General features: G+C 36.3%; 1 protein-coding gene across 1 annotated transcript in view; it reads left to right on the top strand.

The window, feature by feature from the left end:
• The first annotated feature begins 7714 nt into the window (after positions 1 to 7714).
• The window catches only part of NOX4 (NADPH oxidase 4), a 172074-nt gene continuing 157208 nt past the window's right edge, over positions 7715 to 22580 (top strand). Inside the window, exons 1-2 of the mRNA XM_012641783.1 lie at positions 7715 to 7987; positions 8623 to 8718. Of these exons, the coding sequence (XP_012497237.1) occupies positions 7931 to 7987; positions 8623 to 8718 (153 nt within the window). The 5' untranslated portion in view covers positions 7715 to 7930. The remainder of the gene's footprint in view (positions 7988 to 8622; positions 8719 to 22580) is intronic.

The raw sequence follows: 22580 nt of genomic DNA, 5'->3' as shown, positions 1-22580 counted from the left end.
TTTCCAGTCTCAAAATTTTGAAGAGCAGGAAATAAGTTTAGCTAACAGGTAATTCCATGGGAAGTTGTTGAGGAAGCAGACAAAAGTCAAGCTTTGAATTTTTTTATTTTATATTTTTCCCCTTTCTTGTTCCTGAACTTATTCTCCAAGTTCTAACCTAAAACCTTTCCCACACTCTGGGCAATTAGAATAAGATTTGGTGAGTGCTTAGTTTTCATTTTTTAAAATAATCTAAACTGTTTTTGTGTGCTAAACATTCATCTATTCATTTGTTCATTAAGATAGTTTGAACACTTACAATGTGCCAGGAGCTACATACCGAAGAAAATTTTTTTGCTTAAATGCCAGGGTGGCCTCAAGCTCCAGCCCAAGGAGAACAGGGTTAAGTAAGGAGGTCTCCATACCGCGGCTGGTACAACGCAGACTGCCCGCAAAGACCGGTGGGTGGTAAAGCACCCAGGCAGTAAAGGGCTACAAAAGCCACTTCCGAGAGAGCGCCCTCTACTGGAGGGGTTAAGAAACCGCATTGTTACAGGCCTGTACTGTGGCACTCCGTGAAACTAGAGTTTATCAGAAGCCCACTGAATTTTTGATTCGAAAATTTCCATTCCAGCGTCTAGTACAAGAAATTGCTCCTGACGTCAAAATAGAGCTGCTCTTCCAGAGTGCAGCTATTGGTGCTTTCAAGTGAGGACTATCTGGTTGGCCTCTTTTGAAGATATCAATCTGTGAGCTATTCATGCCAAATGTGTAACAAGTATGCCAAAGACATCCAACTAGCATACCACATACGTGGAGAACGTGCTTAAGAATCCACTATGATAGGAAACATTTCATTCTAAAATAAACAAAACAAAATTCTCCTTTTTGTTATTGATAGTTCCAAACATTAGGTATTTTTTGTTTTCTCCATGGGGTCCAAAGATACATAAGTGTATGATTGTGAATGGAAAAACAGGGGACAGAAATGGGGTATTGACTGTTTTTCCATTTTCATTTCTGTGTGAATTTTTAAAATGTGGGGACCTAAAGTATTAATGCAAGTCAAAATGTCTCAATGAACAAGTTTCAGCAGTTCAACTGAATAACAATTATAAAAAAAAACCTGTTAAATTTTTCTGGACAATGCCAAGCATTTGCATTTTTAAAAACAAATACATTTCTTATTGAAGGTGACTAAATGACACTTGTAGAATTTTTGTCATACAGTAGATCCTATCCATCACTATACTCTTCTGAGTTGTCTTACATGCAAGTACATGTTTTTAATGTTATCTGTCTTCTGTGCTATTCCTGTAAGTTTGCTATAAAAATACATTAAACTAAAAAAAAAAATAAAAATCTTCTCTAGTTGAATAAATAACCTAGAAAATGCATTAACAAATGTGGCATGATAACTGCTTTGAGAGACAGCAGCAAACAGTTTCTGATCCAGCTGGGAAGAGTCTGTGTGGGCCTCTAAGAGAAAGGGATACTTGTCTTGAGTTTGGAGACTAAGTAAGCATCACCAGGTAGGGTGTGCCATGAAGCAAGAATAGTATGCACATGGATAGAAATGTGAGTAAACAAGACATGCTTGGGGAACCGAAAGAATTAAAGCATAGAATATTATGTCATTGTAAAAAGGAAAACATCAATGCGAAATAATTATTGGAAGAGAGGTCAAGAAATTTAGATTTTCTTCTTGACTTTCATTTCTTTCATTCAGAACAATTATTGAGCACCTACTCATGTTCCAAAGCCTGTGCTTGACTCTGGGCAAATAAGACTGAACAAAAACAAACACGGGACTTGCCTTTGGATAGTTCACAAGTTATGACAGATATAGACAGTAATAAAATAAGCTCGTTAATAAATATATAAATACACACTACCAAAGTGTGCAAAGATCCAGTGGTATGAGGGGGCTTGGTAAGTCAAAGAGTGGAAAAAAAGGTTTCAATTTTCTTTCTAAAAAATTAAGTGGAAGTTGTGATGTTCTCTAAAGCCTCTTCCAATTCTGATATTTTTATGACTCTAAATCTCATATCACTTATCATAGATTCTAATAATTTGGGTTTAAGATTTCCATGATATGTTCAGAAAGTGAAGTGAGATTAGAGAAGTCCAATCTTATTTCCTCAATATTTTAAAGGTGTTTCAGGATGCAACCAGAAATGTGTTAGAAATATTTTGGGGATACTTCTGTTTAAAACTTTAAAAACAGTAAAATTTCACAAACATCCAGGAATTATTGCGTTAATGACTGTGTTCAGGAAATGCCATACAAGGAAAAGGACAAATGATATTAGAAACAATAGACATGACAGTCTTTTGATAGTGTGTACTGTCTTGGCAGTACAAAGGCTCACTGTTATATCTCTACACACGTGGGATGACTGGGCAGAGTTGTCAACCACAATTGCATTTTGGAGTCTAAAGCATTCGGGCTCAGAATATGTGGAAGTCATGGCTCAACGATGACTGTAGGATATACAGGAAGGAGTAGTGATCTTGACTCTTGGGAATATACTACTTAATTCCATGGTTACCTTGGGCAAGTTAGTTCAAGTTAGCTACTGTCCGTGTGCCTCAGTTCACTCATCTATAAAATTAGGATGAAGAAAAAAATGGCCTTACCCATCTTACAGAAGAGATTTGAGGATAAAATAATGAAAAATAAATAAAAAGAAGGCTATTGTGAAATGAGAAAGAGAGAGAAATGAGTTTCTAGGGAAGCTGAAGGTAGTCAATATTTATTACAATTATTTTTGGTAAAAATGAATTTTCTTTAATAAATGTAGAAGTGAATGATATTTTCATAGTTGTTTTTTTTAGTCTGCAGTTTAAAAATTGCTCTAATCGTGGCAAAAATTTGTCTAGTTTGTGTTGCTGTCTCTTTATTTTTTCTTTTTTAACAGCTCTGTTGAGTTATCATTGATATATTAAAATTGTATATATTTAAGGAGTACAATTTGATATTTTGATATACATATACATTGTGACACGACTACCATATTTTTTCTTTTTGAAATTTTATTAGTCTATGAAATCCGAAAGTTTGTAAAAGTTTTAAGTAGGGCAACTCTAGACACAAGTTCATTATTACTCAGTTTTATTCAGCAAGCTTTTACTGAACATCTTCATTCGGGGAGTTTTTCAATTGCCTTCACATTTGTAAGTCTTACTTTCCAACAAAGTATCTGGTCCTTGAGGGCATAAGAACCTCTCCAACTTCTTCAGGATTTCTCAAGGAGCTGACTTAGCCATGTGAGTGCACAGTAGACATTCCTAAATGACTGAATCAGATGACAGGCTACATTTGTTTTTGTGTAGAGATGAGAGTGAGTCACTGTCTGGAACTTGTCCCCAGACTTGTGAATGTTAAGCCCTTGGACCACTTCTCACTGGTTCCCTGGTGGGCCCTTCCTCCTTGACAAGGGCCTCAGGGGCCTGGTGTAGTTCCCTTTTCTCTTTAATGTCCCCAGTCAGTTACTCAGATCCTCAGGATTCTTTTACCCACTCAGTTTATGCTGTATCCTGGGACAATTTTCCTAGTTTCCTCTTTTCTGTTCCTAAAAACACCACACGGGCTCTTTTCATTTTGAGTTTTAATGCTAATCCCTCTGGTAATCAGATATGGGATAACAAAAACTGAAAACTTCATCAAGTTACAAAGGTAAAGAAATCTTACCTTGTTCTATCAGCCATGTTTCTTGGTCTATAATTTTTGGCTTCTTGACAGAAATGCTAAGTAGGAGTCCTAAACCTTTATTCTTTAAGGGGCATTTCTTCAAAAGTCCTACTCTAAGGCTAGCATATCCAATCAGAGAGAAAAAATTAATTTCATTTAAGTTAATTTAGTTGTTATTGTAGGCTGAATTATAGCCACCCAAAGATAACAGGTCCTAATTCCAGGAACCTGTAAATGTTATTTTATAAGGAAAAAGGGGACTTCATAGATGTGATTAAACTAAGGATCCTGACATGGAGACATTATCCTGGATTATTTGAGTGAGTCATCAATGCAATCACAAGTGTCCTTACCAGAAAGAGGCAGAGGATGATTTGACACACACACAAACAGACAGAGAGGAGAAGGCAATGTGACCATTGAGGCAGAGGTGACAGAGAAGCAGCCACAAATTAAGGAATGCCAGCAACCACCAGAATCTGGGGGAGGCAAGGAACAGAATCTCCCTTAGCACCTCAGGAAGGCTTGTGGTCCTGTTAATACCTTGATTTTGAACCGATGATACCGATTTCAGACTTCTGACCCTCAGAATTGTAAGAGGATAAATTTCTGTTGTTTTAAGCCATAGAACTCTAGAGTAATTTGTTACTGCAGCCTCAGGAAATTAATAAAAGTGCCCACTGGCCTCAAATGCATACCATTTGACCTATGGGATGGCATCCATATTCAGGGATTCTTGTCCCATTCATTCTTTTCTGGTAGTTGATTATCAAGCTGAGCAGAAACTATTCTCATTTTACTGGAAAGTTATCCTTGAGAAACTGAAGTTTGAGAAAGACACAGAAAGAAGGGTGATATACTTAACCACTATTCCTTCCTTTAATAAAAGTATAAATTTCATACTATGAGTCAAGCTTTGTGCCAAGTTCTGGAATAAAAACCGAATAAGACAGGATGTTTGTTCTTAAGAAGTCCAGTTTATTATTAGGAATGTTAGACATGCACATACATGTAATTAAATTAATGTGTGGAAAATGTAGTAACAATCATGTGCACAGAGTATTATGAACACACTAAAGAGTGCACTCTTCAAGGGTGAGTGTGTGTGTATTGAGGGAAAGTGGAAAAGCTTCATGGGAAGGTTTTCCTCTGAGCTGAGACATAAAGTTGTGTAGGAACAAAGTAGGCTGAAGGGATACATTTCCATCAAATTTCCCCCATCCATTTTATATTTTGAAGGACACTGTTTACAAAAAAAATTCTGTGTTTATTAAGTAATAAATAATAGGCCAAGGACATCTCTAACTGCCAGAGTTTATAATTAGCATAAGATGATAAGTGTGACACTAGTAGCTTGCCATTATTTCAGCCAAGAAAAAAGGTCTTTGTCATTTGAGTTTTTCTTGTGAAGTTTTTTCCTGGAAAAAGTGTGATTTTTATTATGATATTTGGACTACTGATATAGCTACAGAACTCTCTCCTCATTACTTTCAAGGGAAGCCTTTCTGAGCTTATGAAAGACATTAGACAATGTGGCTTAGAGGAATTTATATTGTGAAGAATCTCATTAATGAGAGTTTCTGTGTAACAGGACAATATTTCTGTCCCTTAGGGATGGTTTGCTATACCTTTCCTTGTAAATCAACATAAACAGACTCTAGATTCCTTTTATAAACTTTGAAATAAAAGTGTTAGATATGATAACCAACATTTGTATAGCATTCTATCATTTTACAAAAGTACCTGATTTGGGGTTGTTGGAACCTTAAGCAAACCCCATTTCACCACCTTAGGCAAGTTTCTGAATCTCTTTCCTCGTTTTTACACTAAGGGCACTGACATCCACATGGAGAGCTACTATAAGAATTAAGTGAGATTTTGTATACCAAGTACCCAGGACAGTGCCTGACAGTACGTACATATTAAGAGTTGGAGCCATTATTTTTATCTTTTGTCTTTTTGTTGTTGTTCTGGAATAGCTGAGCTTTTAAAACTTATCTTTTATTCTACTATTTTTCAATTGCCTCACTCTTCTCAACTCATGGCAAGAACTTAACTATTTTGCCCGTGAACACCCCCACCTCCAATCTATTGAAATTAAAGCTCTAGGAAGGAGCACCAATGGGTTCCAGAAGCGGACTTTCCTCCAGCAGTGATACTTCTGGGATTCTCTGTGTGCTCTTTTCCTGCTCCTTTAGGTATCCCATGGTCAATAAGACACTAGTATTAGTTATAAATAATATGCTCCTAACTCCAGAAAGATCTAGAGTAGTTTTCTGGATTTGGTCGTGCATGTGTCAATGGAAAAGAACCCAAACTCTGTAAAATAATTTAAAGAGGTTTATTCTGAGCTGAGTATGTGGGACTATGGCCCACAGAGCCATGTGGTCTTCCTGTGGTTGGGTTACAGTTTGGTTTTATACATTTCAGGGAGACAGGAATTATTCATAAAGTCATAAATCAATACATGGAAGGCATATATTGGTTTGGCCTGAAAAGGCAGGACATCTTAAAGCGGAGGGTTACAGGTTATAGGCGGGTTTAAAGATCTTTTGATTTGTAATTTGTTGAAGAAATGAAGTTTGTCTAAAGGCTTGGAATATTTTAAGTTGAGATAAGAAAGTCTGTAAATCAGAGACAAGCCACCATACACATACTTGTAGGTGTGGTTTAAGCTTTGTCTTGTATAGCCTTAGGCCTGTTCATGAGCTACAAAGGATATCTCCAAGTAGGGTGGGGGACATGACAAGGCTTGTCTGACCTCCCTTCTCATGACCAGAAACTCAGCTTTAAGGTGTTTTTGGGGTCCTGTTGGCAAAGACAGAGTCCATTCAGTCTGCTGTGGGACTTTAGATTTTATTTTAGTTCACATGTGAAACAGGAAAGTCATATATCAAAAAGAGATAAAAAACTTAGAAAGAAAATTGTGTGAAATCTAACTGGGACTTGGTATGGATTCATTCCAGTTTTTCAAACTGAGGTTTGCAATCATTAATTCATTCATTAAATTGATTGAAATAAGTACGTTGCATGTGGTAAAGGCAGTGTAGTTTTTTTTTTTTAACTTTGTAGTTTTAATTATATCCTACAGCATGTGTTGTAAAATGTAGTTTGTTTAAAAAAAAGGGAGCTTGAAAGCTATGAGATTAGGCTACTACTGGCAAACTTTCTCTGCCATTTGTCAGTTGTTAAATTTGGGGAAGTTCTAGGTTTTATAAACCTTTATTGAATACCTATTTTCCAGCAGACATTCTTCTATATGAATAATTTATTTTTTTTCTACTCTAATACCGATATGTTGCAGTGTAGGATACATAACTTGTATCAATTCCAGACCTTTCTCACCCTTCACTAGGCCTCCGGACCAAGTTTGAGAGGATTCCTATTATTTACTAAACAGACTAGGTAGTAAAATAGAATTCCTAAATAGAGTGAATCTGAGCTTCCCTGAAGCCCCTGAGAATTACGTCAGCTTTAACCATAACCCCGGTCTCTTTTTATGCAGCAGTGTCTTAAAATCTTTACATCAGTATGGGATTGGGTGGGGAAGGGGGTGAAGAAGGGGGTAGGTAGCGAGAGGCTTTAGGTGAGGGTTGCCAGGGGGGCTTTTGTTTGAGGCTGGAGAAGTTGCTGAGGATGGGCGGTGGAAGGGGGACGCTCGTACACAAAAGGCTATTTCCGGCTCAAATTTCGTTACCAAACCTTTTGAGTGAACTTTTTTGCAGAAAACAACAGTCCAAAAGAACCAGGGGTGTGTGTGTGTGTGTAAAAGGGGGCGGTGAGGCCCCCCCCCCGCTTTAGCGTGAGTATCATTCTCCACGTTTGTCGGTATTTCAGAGCAGGCCGGGCTGGAGACTGCGGAGGACGTCTCCAAGTTCCCACCCAGGACATCCTGAACAGCAGCAGCCGCAACAGCAGGCTCGCCCCCAGACAAAGGGGCCGGCGCGGCGGCGCAGACTGGTGCAGCCCGGGCCGCGGGCCGCGGAGCGCGCGCTGGCCGCGCGGGGTCGGGGCCGCCGAGTGCGCAGAGCGGACCCGGCGCAGGTCGGAGTCGCGGTGCCCGGAAGACCCGGCTCCGGGGCGCAGACCTCGCCCGGGCTGGCTGCGTGCCGGGCCTTCGGGCTTCCACTCAGTCTTTGACCCTGTGTCCCCACGCGGCCCCCCCGCGGCCCGCACCGCCGTAACCGCTGCCCGGGCTGCTTCCTGCTCCGTTTCGAGCGCGGCCGGCAAAGAGCGCGGCGCGGCGGGGCCGGCGGCATGGCTGTGTCCTGGAGGAGCTGGCTCGCCAACGAAGGGGTTAAACACCTCTGCCTGGTAGGATGGCGGGCTAGACTCTCCGTGGGTTTTGTCTCTCCTGCATCTCCTGCTGAGATTTAGATTCATTCTGTGAGCGTGCGGGTGGGAAGCTGGAAGTGGAAGTTTTGTCTCTTAATTTGAACATTCTCAATTAACAAAACTTTACTACGTTGGAGATAATAATGACTCGCTCCTCCCTACCCCCACTTACTCCGCCCCCCCAGCCCCTACACAATGATGGGAGAGCAGATGTGGAGGAAGAGAGAAGAGGTCACTTAAAGTGAACACAACTTTTTCTTAACCCTTTAAATATTTTTTGCCTCCTATGCTCTTTTCCCAGATTGTTTCTGTTTGCTTGGATATGGTGATGTCATTAATTTCTTAATCTCCTTTCATACTGTAGGGGATATCTTCAGTTCATTTGGGAGACCTATTTGCAACTCAATTGCTTAATCTCAGGTGAAGGGGCTGGGTAAAGTCAGATTTATTTTCCTCTGAGTGGTTTTCAGTTTACTGGTTAGTTAAAAACGCTTTATGCGATTACTAAGTCCCACTGTAAGTACTGTGTCAAGGGAATTTACTTGTGGTTTCAATTCATCAGGTAATGGTTATTTTCAATTTTTGTTTCCTCTCTTCCTTGCTGATTGGTTTAGCTCATTTGGCTTTCCCTGAATGTCCTGCTTTTCTGGAAAACCTTCTTGCTGTATAACCAAGGGCCAGAGTATCATTACCTCCACCAGATGTTGGGGGTAAGTGGAACTTGGGTGATCTGGCGGAGTGGGTTTAATACTGGCAGATGTTGCTACAGGGCTTGGTCAGTTCTTCCATTCATTAAAGAAACATGTGTTGTTCGCTTTAGAAACAGTTATTGTACTCTAAAGTCGTCACATTTTCTTGATTTATCATTTAGACTTGTTCAGGTTAAAAATATTGACTCTCTTAAGAACCAAAGGTAGTATCTGCTAAAGTCAAATGAATGAACCTGCCAGACCAGACTATTAGTGCCTAAAAAGAAGTTGCTACTTCTTGCCAGCTACAAAGTGCCTTGAAGGATCTGCTTCACCGGGAGGACCAACCAATGACAGGCTTTTAGTTTTCACTTATCAAGGCTTTTACCCTGCTCATAAATTTATCCAGAGGGTTTCTGCACTGTTTGCTTTTACTGACAGCTCAGCTCTCACAAAGTACGTGTCTAATGGGATTATTCATTTTAGGGCAGTTTTCAGCTGCTTGCCTTAGGTTAGTGGCTGATTATGGTTCCAGTATTCTAGTCTAATGTAAGAACGACACTATGCCAAACTTTGTTCTGATTTACTTCATGCCGATATTTTTCTTTTCTGTATTTTATGATGATTCTGATCTTTTTCTTCCTTTGCATTCTCTTCCTACTTGACTCAACAAAAAGGTAGTATTGTGAGGGCATCTTACTTGTATAAGGAGATTGCATTTTCTAAGCAAGAAGTAAAAAGTATAAAGCACTGCAAAACCTTTTTGTCATTCCTTCTCCTTGGGGAAGAAAATACATTCCAAAGAGGAGATGCACTGCTTTATTTTTAATGGTTTAAGGACTTAAAAATTATGATTAGTTCAGATAAATTCATTGGCACAAGCCCTCCCTTTCACACTTTAGATATACAGCACTTACTTGTCTTTAAACCCCAGAGCCTAGAGTAGTGATTGGCATAAATTAAGTCTGCTCTAATTTTGCAGCTGAATTAATTAATTGATATTTTATTTTTACAATGCAGTACCATTTTTTATAATTTATTGGTCACACAATTTATAATTTAGAAGTTTAACACCTATGTTTTTAGCTATTGAGTTGAGAAAAATAGGCTCAAAGATTAAACTCATTTTATTGGTAACTCTTAAATCTGAGCATTTCTTTCTTTTTTTTTTAATCTCTCCAACCATCCAGAAACTGTCTTGAAACCTGTGCTTTTCAAATGGGCACAGAAAGAGTAAGACCTCACCCCACCCTCAAGTTGCTTACAATTTAATGGAAGAACCAACAAGTAAATAATCATAATTCAACAACTAAGAAAAGCTTTTCTCTAATAAACACATGAGGTCAGCTGATGTCCTTTTTATTTTGTTTCCCAGAAATTCCCTCTTAGGTGTGAATTAACGAACAGGAGGTTTTTCAGTGGAAACTTTATCTGATCTATTGCATAACTTGAACCACTTGGAGAAAACTCTTGAGAGTTACAGGGGTAAAATGTGCTCTGGATAAGGAGGTATTTGTGTTAATATAAAATCGAAGATTTGGGAATTTATTGCAATAAGTTGGAAAGCCATAACCGAACTTTGGATTTTAGCTATGTGACTTGGTATAAGCTAAAATAACAGTTTATTTTAGAAAAACTTAATTTATGTTGAAACTAACAACTTAATTTTTATGAACTTGGGTGCTGTGTAACTGAACTTCACATTTATTTTGGTGATAAATCAGATGATTGGGATCACGCACACATATAACCCAACACATTTGAAAAACATTTAAAAATATGTTCCACCTCTCTATTACCATCCTCAGTGCTTTTGTTTGAATAATATAACAGGCTAGTAAAGTTCAAGAACTGCTGGCATAGCCCAACATAGTAGGGGCTCAATAAATGTTGATCAAATGAATGAAGAGAAAAAATGATAAACGGACCAAATGGAAGAGTAGGAGAAAAAAGGGCAAGAGGCAGATTGAAGAAAGGAGAGATCCATTAGTTTTCAGGGAAACATAAGAATAATTATAGTGAGTTAATCTTTAAGCCATCTAGTCATTATTCAGCATTTTGCCAAGAGTCACTGTGGAAAAGAAAGGTCTTCTTGGCATCATGCTGAAAGATGAAATATGACTTTCAAACTTCTCACTTTCCAGTAGTTACCCGTTATTAATTTTTTTAGTTATGAATATATCTAAAACATTTTGAAATAGATATTTTCAGCCCATATATTACTTTTTAGTGACAAAGCAACTCCTTCTACAGTTTTACCATTTACTTTATGAAGCAGTGTTTAATTTTATTTGTCCTAGGTTTATCTTTTCTAATCTTATGATGATTATGGTATTGTTTCATAGAATAACAATTTGCAGGCACTTTTCAAATTGCAAAGAAATATAACAATGAGATAGAATTAATTTTTAAATAAATATTACTGGTGCCCATGTTTTACATCTTTAATACTTATATATTATTAACTTAGTATCTTAGAGCAGTTTATCTTAGAGCTTATCGAATACTTGGTCCCACCATGATAGGTATGTAGAAATCTTGAAGAAGACATAGGTATTCTGACATAAGTCTCTTTTAGGTGAATTTTTGTTTATAAAAATCATGATGGTCTTTCTGGAAATGCATTTCATTGTAGCATTTAAAATGCAAATAGAAACAGTACTTTCATTTACTGAACATTTTGATAATAGTATTGAGTATAAAGGTTGCTGTTATTCATCTATAAAATGTAAGATAATAATAAAGTTGTACAGGTATTATGAGCAGGAAGTATCCACAGATTATAGCCCATGAGTAGGAAGACATAGACAATCAGAAGCAGTTAATTCATAGTAATTGCTTGAAATCTCTGTTTTCTCTTGAAGAAGAACTCTTTATTCAACTGTTTATTTATATCTATGATATGCCAGGTATTTTAAAAACATTTTGTTTAAGCTAGGCCACTATTCTTTCCACTTCATATATGAGAAAATGTAGGCTGAGGAAGCTGTATGACTTGTTCAAGTGCCTTTGGATGATCAGTGTCAGAGCTAGGATTTGAATGTAGTCCTGTCTGGCCTCTTTGTTTTTTCCTCACACTACACAGCTTTTCTAAACTACTTCACTGGTCCATCTCAGATACTTACACCACTGGTTAGTATTATTTTTTATTGGTGCTGCCCAGCAGAAATGTAATGCAAGTGATACATGTTTTAAAATTTAAAGTTTTCCAGTAGCACATTAAAACAGCAAAAAGAAGCCAGTGTAATTAATTTTAATAAAATGTTTAACCCAGTATATCCAAAGTATTATCATTTTGACATGTAGTCAATATTTTAAAATTAATGAGATATTTTACATTATCTTTCCTATTAATTCTTTAAATATGGTATGCATTTTATACTCACACATAGTACCATTCAGCCACTAAATTTTTATCAAAAATAACTGATCTGTGTTTAGATTTCATAACATTTACAGGTGAAAAAGTAGATTCACATATCCAAGTTGTTCCAAACATGCTGAAAGATTTCCTAATAACACAAACGAGTGTCGGCTTTGAAATTGAAATTCAAATTAATAAAATTAATAAACCTAAAAATTTAGTTCCTGGGTGACTCTAGACATAAGTTGACATACTCAATAGCCACGTGTGGCTAGTGGCTAGTAAAAAATTAAAATTTTTTAATTTTTATTTTTATAATTTTTAATTAAATTCTTTTCAAAGAAACAAACAAACAAACAAACAAAAATCAACCTACTCTGACTTTTTTTTTTTTGAGATAGATTCTCACTCTGTTGCCCAGGCTAGAGTGCCGTGGCGTCAGCCTAGCTCACAGTAACCTCCCACTCCTGAGCTCAGGTGATCCTCCTGCCTCAGCCTCCCGAGTAGCTGGGACTACAGGCATGTGCCACCAGGCCCGGCTAATTTTTTTCTATATATTTTAAGTTGTTCAGCTAATTTGTTTCTATTTTTAGTAGAGATGGGGTCTTGCTCTTGCTCAGGCTGGTCTCGAACTCCTGAGCTCAAATGATCCTCTCGCCTCGGCCTCCCAGAGTGCTAGGATTACCGGCGTGAGCCACCGTTCCTGGCCTACCATTTTGGATAGTTCAAACATTCGTTGTAGGGGGAAGCTATTCCTACCTTCATGGCCATATGCACATATCATTTTGCTTTTAAGCAAACAACTAGCCAACCAACCAGCCAATAAAAAAAGACATAAGGATATAGGCAGTCCTCTTGTTCCTTCTTTACCAAATAGGAGTTGTTATTGGATGGGAAGTTGTGGACTGTAATTATTGGCATGGAACAGTCTCGGTGACTTCTGTCTCATCTTCTGAGTTTTCTGAAGGTAGGAGCCTTTGAGAATGAAGATAAAATTATTTAATTCTCAGAACTGGAATATCTTTTTATTTCTAGGTCATTGTTCTCAGACCAAAATTAAAGATTAAAAAAATTACATAAGAATTGAAGATCTTAGGTGATGAAGCATAAAATAATGTTGGGATTTCAGTGGGTTTTTCATCATGATTATCCTTTACCAGACTGGTCTGATCCAGACTGGGAGGCAGCGTGGTCACAGCTGGTTTATGCCTGAGTTAATGTGCTAAGCAGACTGTGCACTTCCTAGGAAATGTTTAATTATAACATGCCGTGAGCTTTCGAATCTTAAAATTAGCTAAGAGGAAAGAAAAAAGTTTTTTGAGGGAAGCCAAAACAAAAACCCAAACAGGAATACAGACAAACCAAACAATACCCTCCTCCACCCTCCCATAGCAGCTTTTTAAGAAAGGACTTCATTGAGAATTTAAGATGAAAACTATTTTGATTTATTCATTTTCAAGGAATGGAAAATGTAGTTGCTTGACCTTAATAGAAAATACTAATGGGTTGTGACCAACCCTGAAAAATTTAGTTTTCTAGTTTTTTTGAATGTTGGGCAATTTAATTCAAGATACTATCTGTAGAAGCCCTTATCCTAATTTTCACCCACTTTTGAGTTGTATTTTTGACATTTTAATAATGAAAGGATATCATTTAATTGATACAAACATTTTAACTTGAGAAGAGAATGTACTTTGTGGTACCAGATTCAGTGCTTCTTGGTTTTATATCTTTTTTCCCTCCAAACTAACATTCATGTATGGACTATTCAGTTTCAACTTAGTTATTCTCTCTTATTGCCATGATGAGAATTTAACATTTGTTGTTGTTGTTGTTGTTTTTATTTTTTTCACAAATATTGTCTTAGATCTGCTGCATGGTCATGAAGATTTTTTTTTTTAAACTCTTTTTGAGATACTGTGTAATGTGGAAGAAAGTTTGTGAGGGTTCAGATTCTTCCTAACTTTCTAGTGAAACACAAAGATGAACTCTCTTTGGTCAATCATTATCCTTTAGAAACATTAACTGATTTACCCTCTCAAGAGTCTAGAAGTTATATCATAACAGTTTACAGAGACAGAAATCTGATGTCATGTGAATTTCTTAAGGTCAGAGACTGGAATCTCTGGACAAATGGATCTAGGAATTTAAATCTGTGATGGTTTCACAGCTGGCCTGAGCAGTTTTGATTCTGCTGAGAAGGAATATATGCTTCCCGTCAATTTCAGAAGAGACTTAATCATTAACTTTTTTTTTTTAATGGCACACAATATAAAAGTCATTAGCTAGAGTTGCCCAGGCATGCATTGTGATTTCAATTAAGGAGGTATTTTTAGCTAAGTGTTATTTTTTGTTTGTTTTTATTCTTAACATTCTGCTATTTGAAAACAATTTTCTTCCTGTTTACTGACAGGTGAAATGGGTTATATTACTTTGATGAAATAGCATTTTATTTTTTGTCTATTCACAATAGATAGCAATTCATAGATTTTTAGACTTGGAAGGGAACTTTGGTATCTTTACTTAGACAAATTTCTCATTTTCCAAAAGAAAATTGAGATTGAAGTGATTTGCTCTTTATCAGCCACTGAATTAGTGGCTTGGTCGTTATTTGATTTGTTGATCCTCTCAGACTAATATTAGCCTGCTATAATGAACAGCTATATGAATACATGCAAGAACACATTAAATTCCACACCATATGGCCTGCTAGCTTCATATTTTATGTGAAACAATATTTTAAATGTCTAACAATTTAAGAAGTTAAGGAAAATTATTGATTTACCCTCAAGATAAAATTTATTTTTAGCATTATAGTTGTTATAGACTTACCTTAAGTAAATTGTAAAGGAATTATGAGGCTTATTTTTATTTAAATTATTTCTTTTCTTTTTTTTGAGACAGTCTCACTCTGTTGCCCGGGCTAGAGTGCGTGGTGTCAGCCTAGCTCACAGCAACCTCAAACTCATGGGATCAAGAGATCCTTCTGCCTCAGCCTCCCGAGTAGCTGGGACTACAGGCATGCACCACCATGCCCGGCTAATTTTTTATATATATATATATATAGTTGTCCAGATCATTTCTTTCTATTTTTTTTAGTAGAGACGGGGTCTCACTCTTGCTCAGGCTGGTCTCGAACTCCTGACCTTGAGCGATCCACCCTCCTCGGCCTCCCAGAGTGCTAGGATTACAGGCGGGAGCCACCATGCCCAGCCCATTTAAATTATTTCTGATTCCACAATATTTATCAGAATTGTAGAGCTCAAGATTTAACTTCTTTGTTATGTACAGCTAAATGCCCACTGAATAATTCTCTTTTATCGATACCACCCAAAGCAGCATATAATTAGAAATTAGAATAAATCTCAGAGGTTTTCAATTCTACTTCCTTTATTTTGTTATGAATTATATTAATAATATTAGTAACAGATTACATTTAGTTAGGACTGGCTAAGTACTAGACATTAGTCTAAGAGCTTTTCATCGATTATTTAATCTTCACATCCATCCTATGGAGTAGATGTTTTCAATTTTTTGCTTTGCAGCTGAGAAACTGAATTAGAGAGGTTCTATAACTGGCTAATGACAGAGGCAGGACTCCAGCCCAAAGATCCTGGTTCCAGAACTTGTATTTTATTATTTTTAAAAAATTTTAATTGACAGATACAAATTGTATATATTTGTTGTGTATAACCTGATGTTTTGAAATACGTATATATTGTGGGATGGCTAAATTGAGCTAATTAACATATGAATTACCTCACATACTTATCATTTTTTTGTGGTGAGAACTCTTAAAATCTACTCTCTCTCAGCATTTTCAAGAATAGAATATATTGTTATTAACTTTGGTCACCGTGTTGTACAATAGATTGCTTGAACTTATTCCTCCTTTTTAACTAAAATTCCCTCACCAGCCCGGGTAGCTACTCTACTCTCTACTTCTAGGAATATAGTTAGATTCTTTTTTAGATTCCACATATAATGGAGGTCATATAGTATTTTTCTTTCTCTGCCTGTCTTATTTTACTTAACTTGATGTCCTCCAGGTTCATTAATGTTGTTACAAATGACAGGATTTCCTTCTTTTTAAAGGATGAATAGTAGGTATTCCATTGTATATATATATATACCACATTTTCTTCATCCATTCACCCATTGAAAGAATTTGTATCCTGAACCATTATACTCTTCTGCCTCTGTGCAATGTTAATATAGGTTGAACCATACGGAATTGCCATTTTGGTAGAGCAAAAACAGTTCAATATCAGCCATTTTATATGGTTACCATATATTATTCACATACGATGTGCAACACATAGTTCTTGGCCCTTTACTTTTATAATCTCATTTAATCCTTATAGTTGATTCCTTATAACAACTGTGGAAGATAGAAATTACTACTTTTTATAGAATTGAGAGCTGAGATTCTGTATGGTTAGGTAACTTTCCTTAGGTCACACAGCTAACAAGTGGAGAAGCCCAGTTTGAGCCCACATCTGTCTGACACTGACGACTATGCTTTCAATTACTCTGCTCTACCAGGTGAGATTCCGAGACAGATAGTGTTAGAACCTGGAATTCTCTACTGTTATCTAAGGGTCTTATGCAGTATTCCACAGTGGCTTTGAGCAGGACTGTATGTGTGTTTGTGTGTTTATTAGTGTGTTTTTGCATTTGTTAATAAGTACTTTATCAGAGTGTAAAGAGAGGATTATTTGAGGCAGACGTATACCTTATCTTAACTGATACCTATTATGCTAGCTAGGGCTGCTTAAACAAAAGAAATTTGTTCTTAGACAAGGTAGCGACGAGGGAAAAAATAAAAATAAAAAAGACATTTGTTTCTTCATAGTTTTAGAATCTAGAAGGCCAAGATCAAGGTGTCAACAAGGTTGGTTTTTTCTGAGAAACCTTGGCTTGTACATTGCTCTCTTCTTCCAGTGTCTTCACGTGGTCTTTCCTCTGTTTGTGTCTGTGTCCTAATCTCCTCTTCTCCCAGCCAAGTACTAACCAGGCCCAACCTGACCCTGCTTAGCTTACGAGATCAGACGAGATCGAGCGTGTTTGGAGTAGTATGGCTGTAGACAAATCTCCTCTTCTTTGAAGCACACCAGTCATATTGGATTAACACCCACCCCCAATGACCTCATTTAACCTTAATTACTTCTTTAAAGGTAATTTCCAAATACAGTCCTGTTCTGAGGTACTGCACATAAGGATGTAAACATGAATTTTAGGGGGACAAAATTTAGCCTGTAACACCTACCACCTTTCTCAGTCTTCCTCTGAAAGCTAAACATGAGTTTTGAGGAATTAATTTGAGATTAATATAGTTTCTTTCTCCTTAATTGCAGAAGCCTAGCTGAGCACTAGCATTCCAGAATGATATTGCACAAGGGCCCTTCCCAGGCGCATTTGGGCAGGTGCTGTGATGTGCCTGCTCAGTGGTTTGTAGAGTTTAGTGTTAGCCCAACCCTGCAACTATTTTGAACATTGCTATTACATACATACCCCTTTACTTCCTCCGTGGCCCCAAAGAAGAAGCTCAGATAAATTAGCACCCATGAAGAGTAGTATCAAGATTTCATTTTGATTATTTAGATCTTTCTTGAAGAGTATGTCCTCAGGGAACTGACTTCCAGAGGAGAAGCACAGTGAATATTTAGGAGCTATATTACTTTGCACATTGCTGAGGTTAATAATAGTATTAATAGTGGTATTCATAGTCATAGTAATTGCATATACTTTCTTCTGGTCAACACTCAACCTGGAGGAAGAGGAGCCTGTAGAACTGTGGAATGTTCTAGTCCACTTACTTCCTTTAATAGATGAACTTAGTGTAGTTAAATGCTTTCTTTATGGATTCAGTGCAAAGTCGAATGGGATGGTAGGTCTTCTTACTCCTGGCCAGTGTTTCTTTGTGTTTATTACACTAAGCATTGAGTTTATCATAGAAATTGCTTAGGTATTTCTGGAGAGAAAAAAATTATAAATTTTTTGAAAAGATAATGGACTTTGGAGCTATAAGGATATGAGTTTGAATTGTGGTTAGGCATTTCTCTACTTTTATGATTTTGGCAAACTGCTTTTCTGAGCCTAAGTTTAACTTATCTATAAAATAAGGCTTAAATCTTACTCTCAGGTTAGTTGTAAAGATTACACGAAAAAATGCAGGTGAAGTGCTAAGCACTTGGTACATGACTATTACATGTTACCATTTGTAATTATAACTACAAATATTAAATAATAGTACTTAGTATTAATGGTACTACTAAATGATAATATTATAAATTATTGATGTTTATAGATATAAATATTAAAAGGAATTTAAAGATACATAAAGATGGAAGGGATTTGCCACTCATATAGCAGACGACATCTAGGAAGAGTTATCCTTTGTTCCATTATTACAGTGCTCACAGTGGTGCTCGATAAATAGATGTTTGATGATAAAGGATAAAGTTGTATGTTTGCTGGTTAGTTGGAACGTTCTACTTTCAGTTCCTTGGTTGACCGCTGGCTGCCTCTCTGGCCCTTCTGGATAGAGGAAGGCTATGTGCTGCTATTTGTCATTGGCACACAGTTTGTGGCAACTTGGCTGTGATTGTTGGGTGGAATTTTAGTTTGAGGAAAAAACACCTTTCATTCATAAAAGTGTAATTTATACTTTTTATTAATCTTCACTGAAGCTTGGAGTTTCGAACAGATAAACAAGGGAAGTATTGCCTATCCCATGAAATTATTGTGGATCTTAAAGGAAATTAAAATAAATAATAGTAATAGCTAGAGCCAACTTTTACCGACATCTTCTCATGGACCTGACATTGTGCTAAGTTCCTGATATGTTCTATGTCAGAGTCCTCACTATCCTACAAGGTAGATTCTATTGATAAGAGGAAGGTAAAGACCAGAATTTGTAAGTAATTTGTTCATTGATTAAGTACCTATCATGAATTCCATTATGTAATAGGAGGTCTCAAAATGTCAGTCTTCTTTCCTTTCTCCACTCTTATCCTTCATGGCCTTGTACAGAGATCCCCCTTACTGTTTTGTACCCCAGGAAAACATGATGAAAATATCTTACCCGTCTCAGAGTATCATACTGAGGATTATGATTTGTTAGATAAAGAAATACTTTGAAGAATTGAAATCACTGCAGAGAAAGATTGTTGTTATGTACAGATCAAAAATACAGTATTCCTGGGATGTAAAATCTGTGTATATGGAGGCCCAACTTTTTGTATAAGAGGGTTCCTCAGGGCTGACTACAGGATTTGAGTATGCTTGGATTTTCGTATTTGTGGAGTGTCGTGGAACCAACCCCCCATGTATACTGAGGGACGAGTGTATGAGCAAATTATATAGGTGGGGATGAGCCCACCTCACTTTCTAGTATCACATCCTGATGCAGCTTTCTGATGTAATAAAACTCAAACAATGTTATAAAAAGTTACTGTCTTGTGAAAAGCAGTTTCTTTTCAGTTTTGGCAATGGCACTAAAGAAAAAGTAGATAAATTAAAGAAAAGATGGACTTTGATCAATAGAATTTGTGTATATTTTTAGAAATTGGGAAGTTGAATTTGACAATAGCTCCCATCTAAGGATAAATGAATCCAACACATGTTCTATATGGGAAAAATTGCATGGTTTGAGTTTTCATAGATTTAAAAATTATTAAAGGTCTCCAGACACAAATCAAGACTTTCAGAGGTCTGATATAGCTTAAGGCAAGAGATGAATGATGTAACCAAAGTGAAAGCATTTTAAGATTTTTTAAAAAATGGCCACTTCAACAGTAAGATATATTTAAGAAATGATCTATGAAAAATGCCTTTCTGACTGCATTCCTTTTCTCTATGTTAGGATTTTCAAATAGCAAATAATCTCATTTAATGTAATCATAGACAGCTCAGTCCATTGGAAGAATCTGGAGTATCAGTGAGCCAAACAAGTTTCTTTTTGTTAACTTCCTTCTTCGCCAATATGCTTTTCCTTATGTGTATTCCTTTTAGTATCTTATCTTGAGTGTAATTCCTGTTCCCTTTATGTGAGAATATGGATTTCAAGGTGGGCGAAGGTCTCGTAAAGAGAGAGAATTATGGAACAAGAAAATAAGAACCACCTACTGAGAATACTTACGATGAGAGTACTTTTACCTCAGTGATTTTCCTTGATCAACCTCTGTTTTTTGGGTTTTTTTTGTTTTGTTTTGTTTTTTTTGAAACAAAGTCTGGCTATGTTGCCCAGGGCTGGAGTGCAGTGGCTATTCACGGGCGCGATGCCATCATAGTGTCATAGCATGTCATAGCACACTGCAACCTCCATGCCCAGCATCCAAGTTACTCTTGATATGTTACTTTGGGCCTTTGAGCTTTCTTAATCCTCTTGGTTTGAAAAGCTTGAGCCCCAAACCACATTTGTAAATTGTGTTAAGTTATGTAAACAAAAGGTGAAGAGCATTTTTTTCTTCTTTTTTTCCATAGCTCAGAATATCTAAAGGAAAAATCAAGCAAATATCAGTGGGCTATAGTAATGGATTTCAACTGGAAAAAATGACTCATTTAAACCACAAGAATGTAGAGCTTCAACATGAATGTTCTTGCTTCAGAAATAGAATTTGCTCTTGGGTATTGTCTTTTCCATTTGGTATGTCCCATAGGGTTGGGGATTGGCTTAGACTTTATAGAACCCACCACTGAATTAACTGTTTGGCTATTTTGCTTTTGTACATTTTTTTTTAAATGTAAGAGCAAATGAATGAATCAAATGAAAATCTTGGAAGAGTTTAGTTTACTGGCTCAGAATGGATCTTCAAGACTTCCTTAATTTTGGTTAGCTGGAAGAAAACTAGTCTTAGACTTGTAATGGTTTTAAGTCTTGAGTGTGTCATGCTTAAAGAAGAAAATACATTTTGTTCAACCAAGAGATTTTAGATATATAAAAATTAATTTGTTAAAGTCCTTTTTGACATTCATTCTGATTCTTGTTAAAGTCAAGTATCTGCTATCACCTTTTCCTGAGCATGAAGGGACTATTGCTTAAATATCAAACATGGTAATACCTGTGAAAGTCAAGAGTATCAATGGGAGTGGTTTGATGTCATGGAAAGAACATAGATTTTGTGGACAAATTGATCTAAGTTGAAATATCGTTTTTACCTCTTAACAAATATACCTTTAAGTAATTTAATAAAACCTTCAAAGCCTCAGTTTTTTCAATTTTAAATTGAGCATTATATTATTATATAATTCAGCCATTTGAAACATACTGAGTTACAAAAATGGCAACTTAGTTTAACCTATGTTTAGTTTAACATAGTTTAATTTCTAATCTCTTAAAGGATTTTTTGTGGAGTGGGGAGGGAGGAAAGGATTAAGTAAAATGAGGAAGAAATTAGCATAAGGCCCTCAAAAAGTATTAATTCACTTCTTCCTAATGGCAAGTTACAGTAGACAAATTCATGACAATGCTCAGACTCATTTCTTTCAGGAAACATCTTTGGCGTTCAGAATGTTTTGATGTTGAAATCTATTTATAAATGTTTGCTAATGACTGTAAAAATTTCCAACAACTAAGAGAAATTATCTCTTAATTTAATATGAAGCATGACTTCTGAAGTGTTTTGAAAAGATATTTTGCAAATGGCTGTATATATTTTTATTTTCTTTATTATAATTTCAGAAATATTTAAGCTCACAGTTCATTGCTTTTCAGTTGGCAGTGGTTTCTAAATTTTAGCCCCAAATTTCTTGGCCTTTTTTAAACCTTCTGTCACGCAACTCATAGATTGAGATACACATGAAGACGACTCATTTGATAGGACATTAGTAGTGAATTCTTCCTGTAAGAACAAAGGATTTAAAAAAAACTTTTTGATGTTAGGTACAGGGAATTTAATTAAATACACACTTCAGTTCATGACACACTATCTTCATGGATCTGCGCAAGGTGTCTTTTTGCTTTCTTTATCCTTTGTTTGTTTCTTAATTCATTCATTTAATCATTCTACATCACCAATCCCATTCCCCTCCCTACAATACCAACCTTTCTAATGTGCTTGATATTTATCCTTTTATTGATATTTTATGTATTTGTTTCTTTTAATTCACAAAAATGGTATTGGGCCAGAGGATCATTCAGTTCTTAATTTTTCCCATCTGGTATTATGTTTTCAAAGTCTATTCTTGTGGCTATGTTTTTCTTTGGTTCCTTGCTTCTAATACTATAAAAAAATCCAGAATTTTTCTATTTACTTGCTGTAGCTGTTGGTTTTAGTTAGACTAAGATGAAGGTGGAAATGATATCAACACATGGAACTATTTTTTAAGAAATTAAGACATTTGATTGTAATAACTAGTTTTCAGTGAGAAAACTAAAGTATACATTGAGTGACTTAGGGATGAATGTGCTGAGTGTTTTAAGTATGATTTAATGTCTACATATCTTTCTTATGAATTGCCCATATTATTAACTATTTTAACAAATAAAAGGCCATATAAACCATTACAGTAAAAA

This window comes from Propithecus coquereli, unplaced genomic scaffold (assembly GCF_000956105.1).
Source record: "Propithecus coquereli isolate 6110/MARCELLA unplaced genomic scaffold, Pcoq_1.0 Scaffold170, whole genome shotgun sequence".
Classification (NCBI taxonomy): Eukaryota; Metazoa; Chordata; class Mammalia; order Primates; family Indriidae; genus Propithecus; species Propithecus coquereli.
Note: the sequence above shows the minus strand (reverse complement) of the source record. Positions and strands in the feature narration are given on the sequence as shown.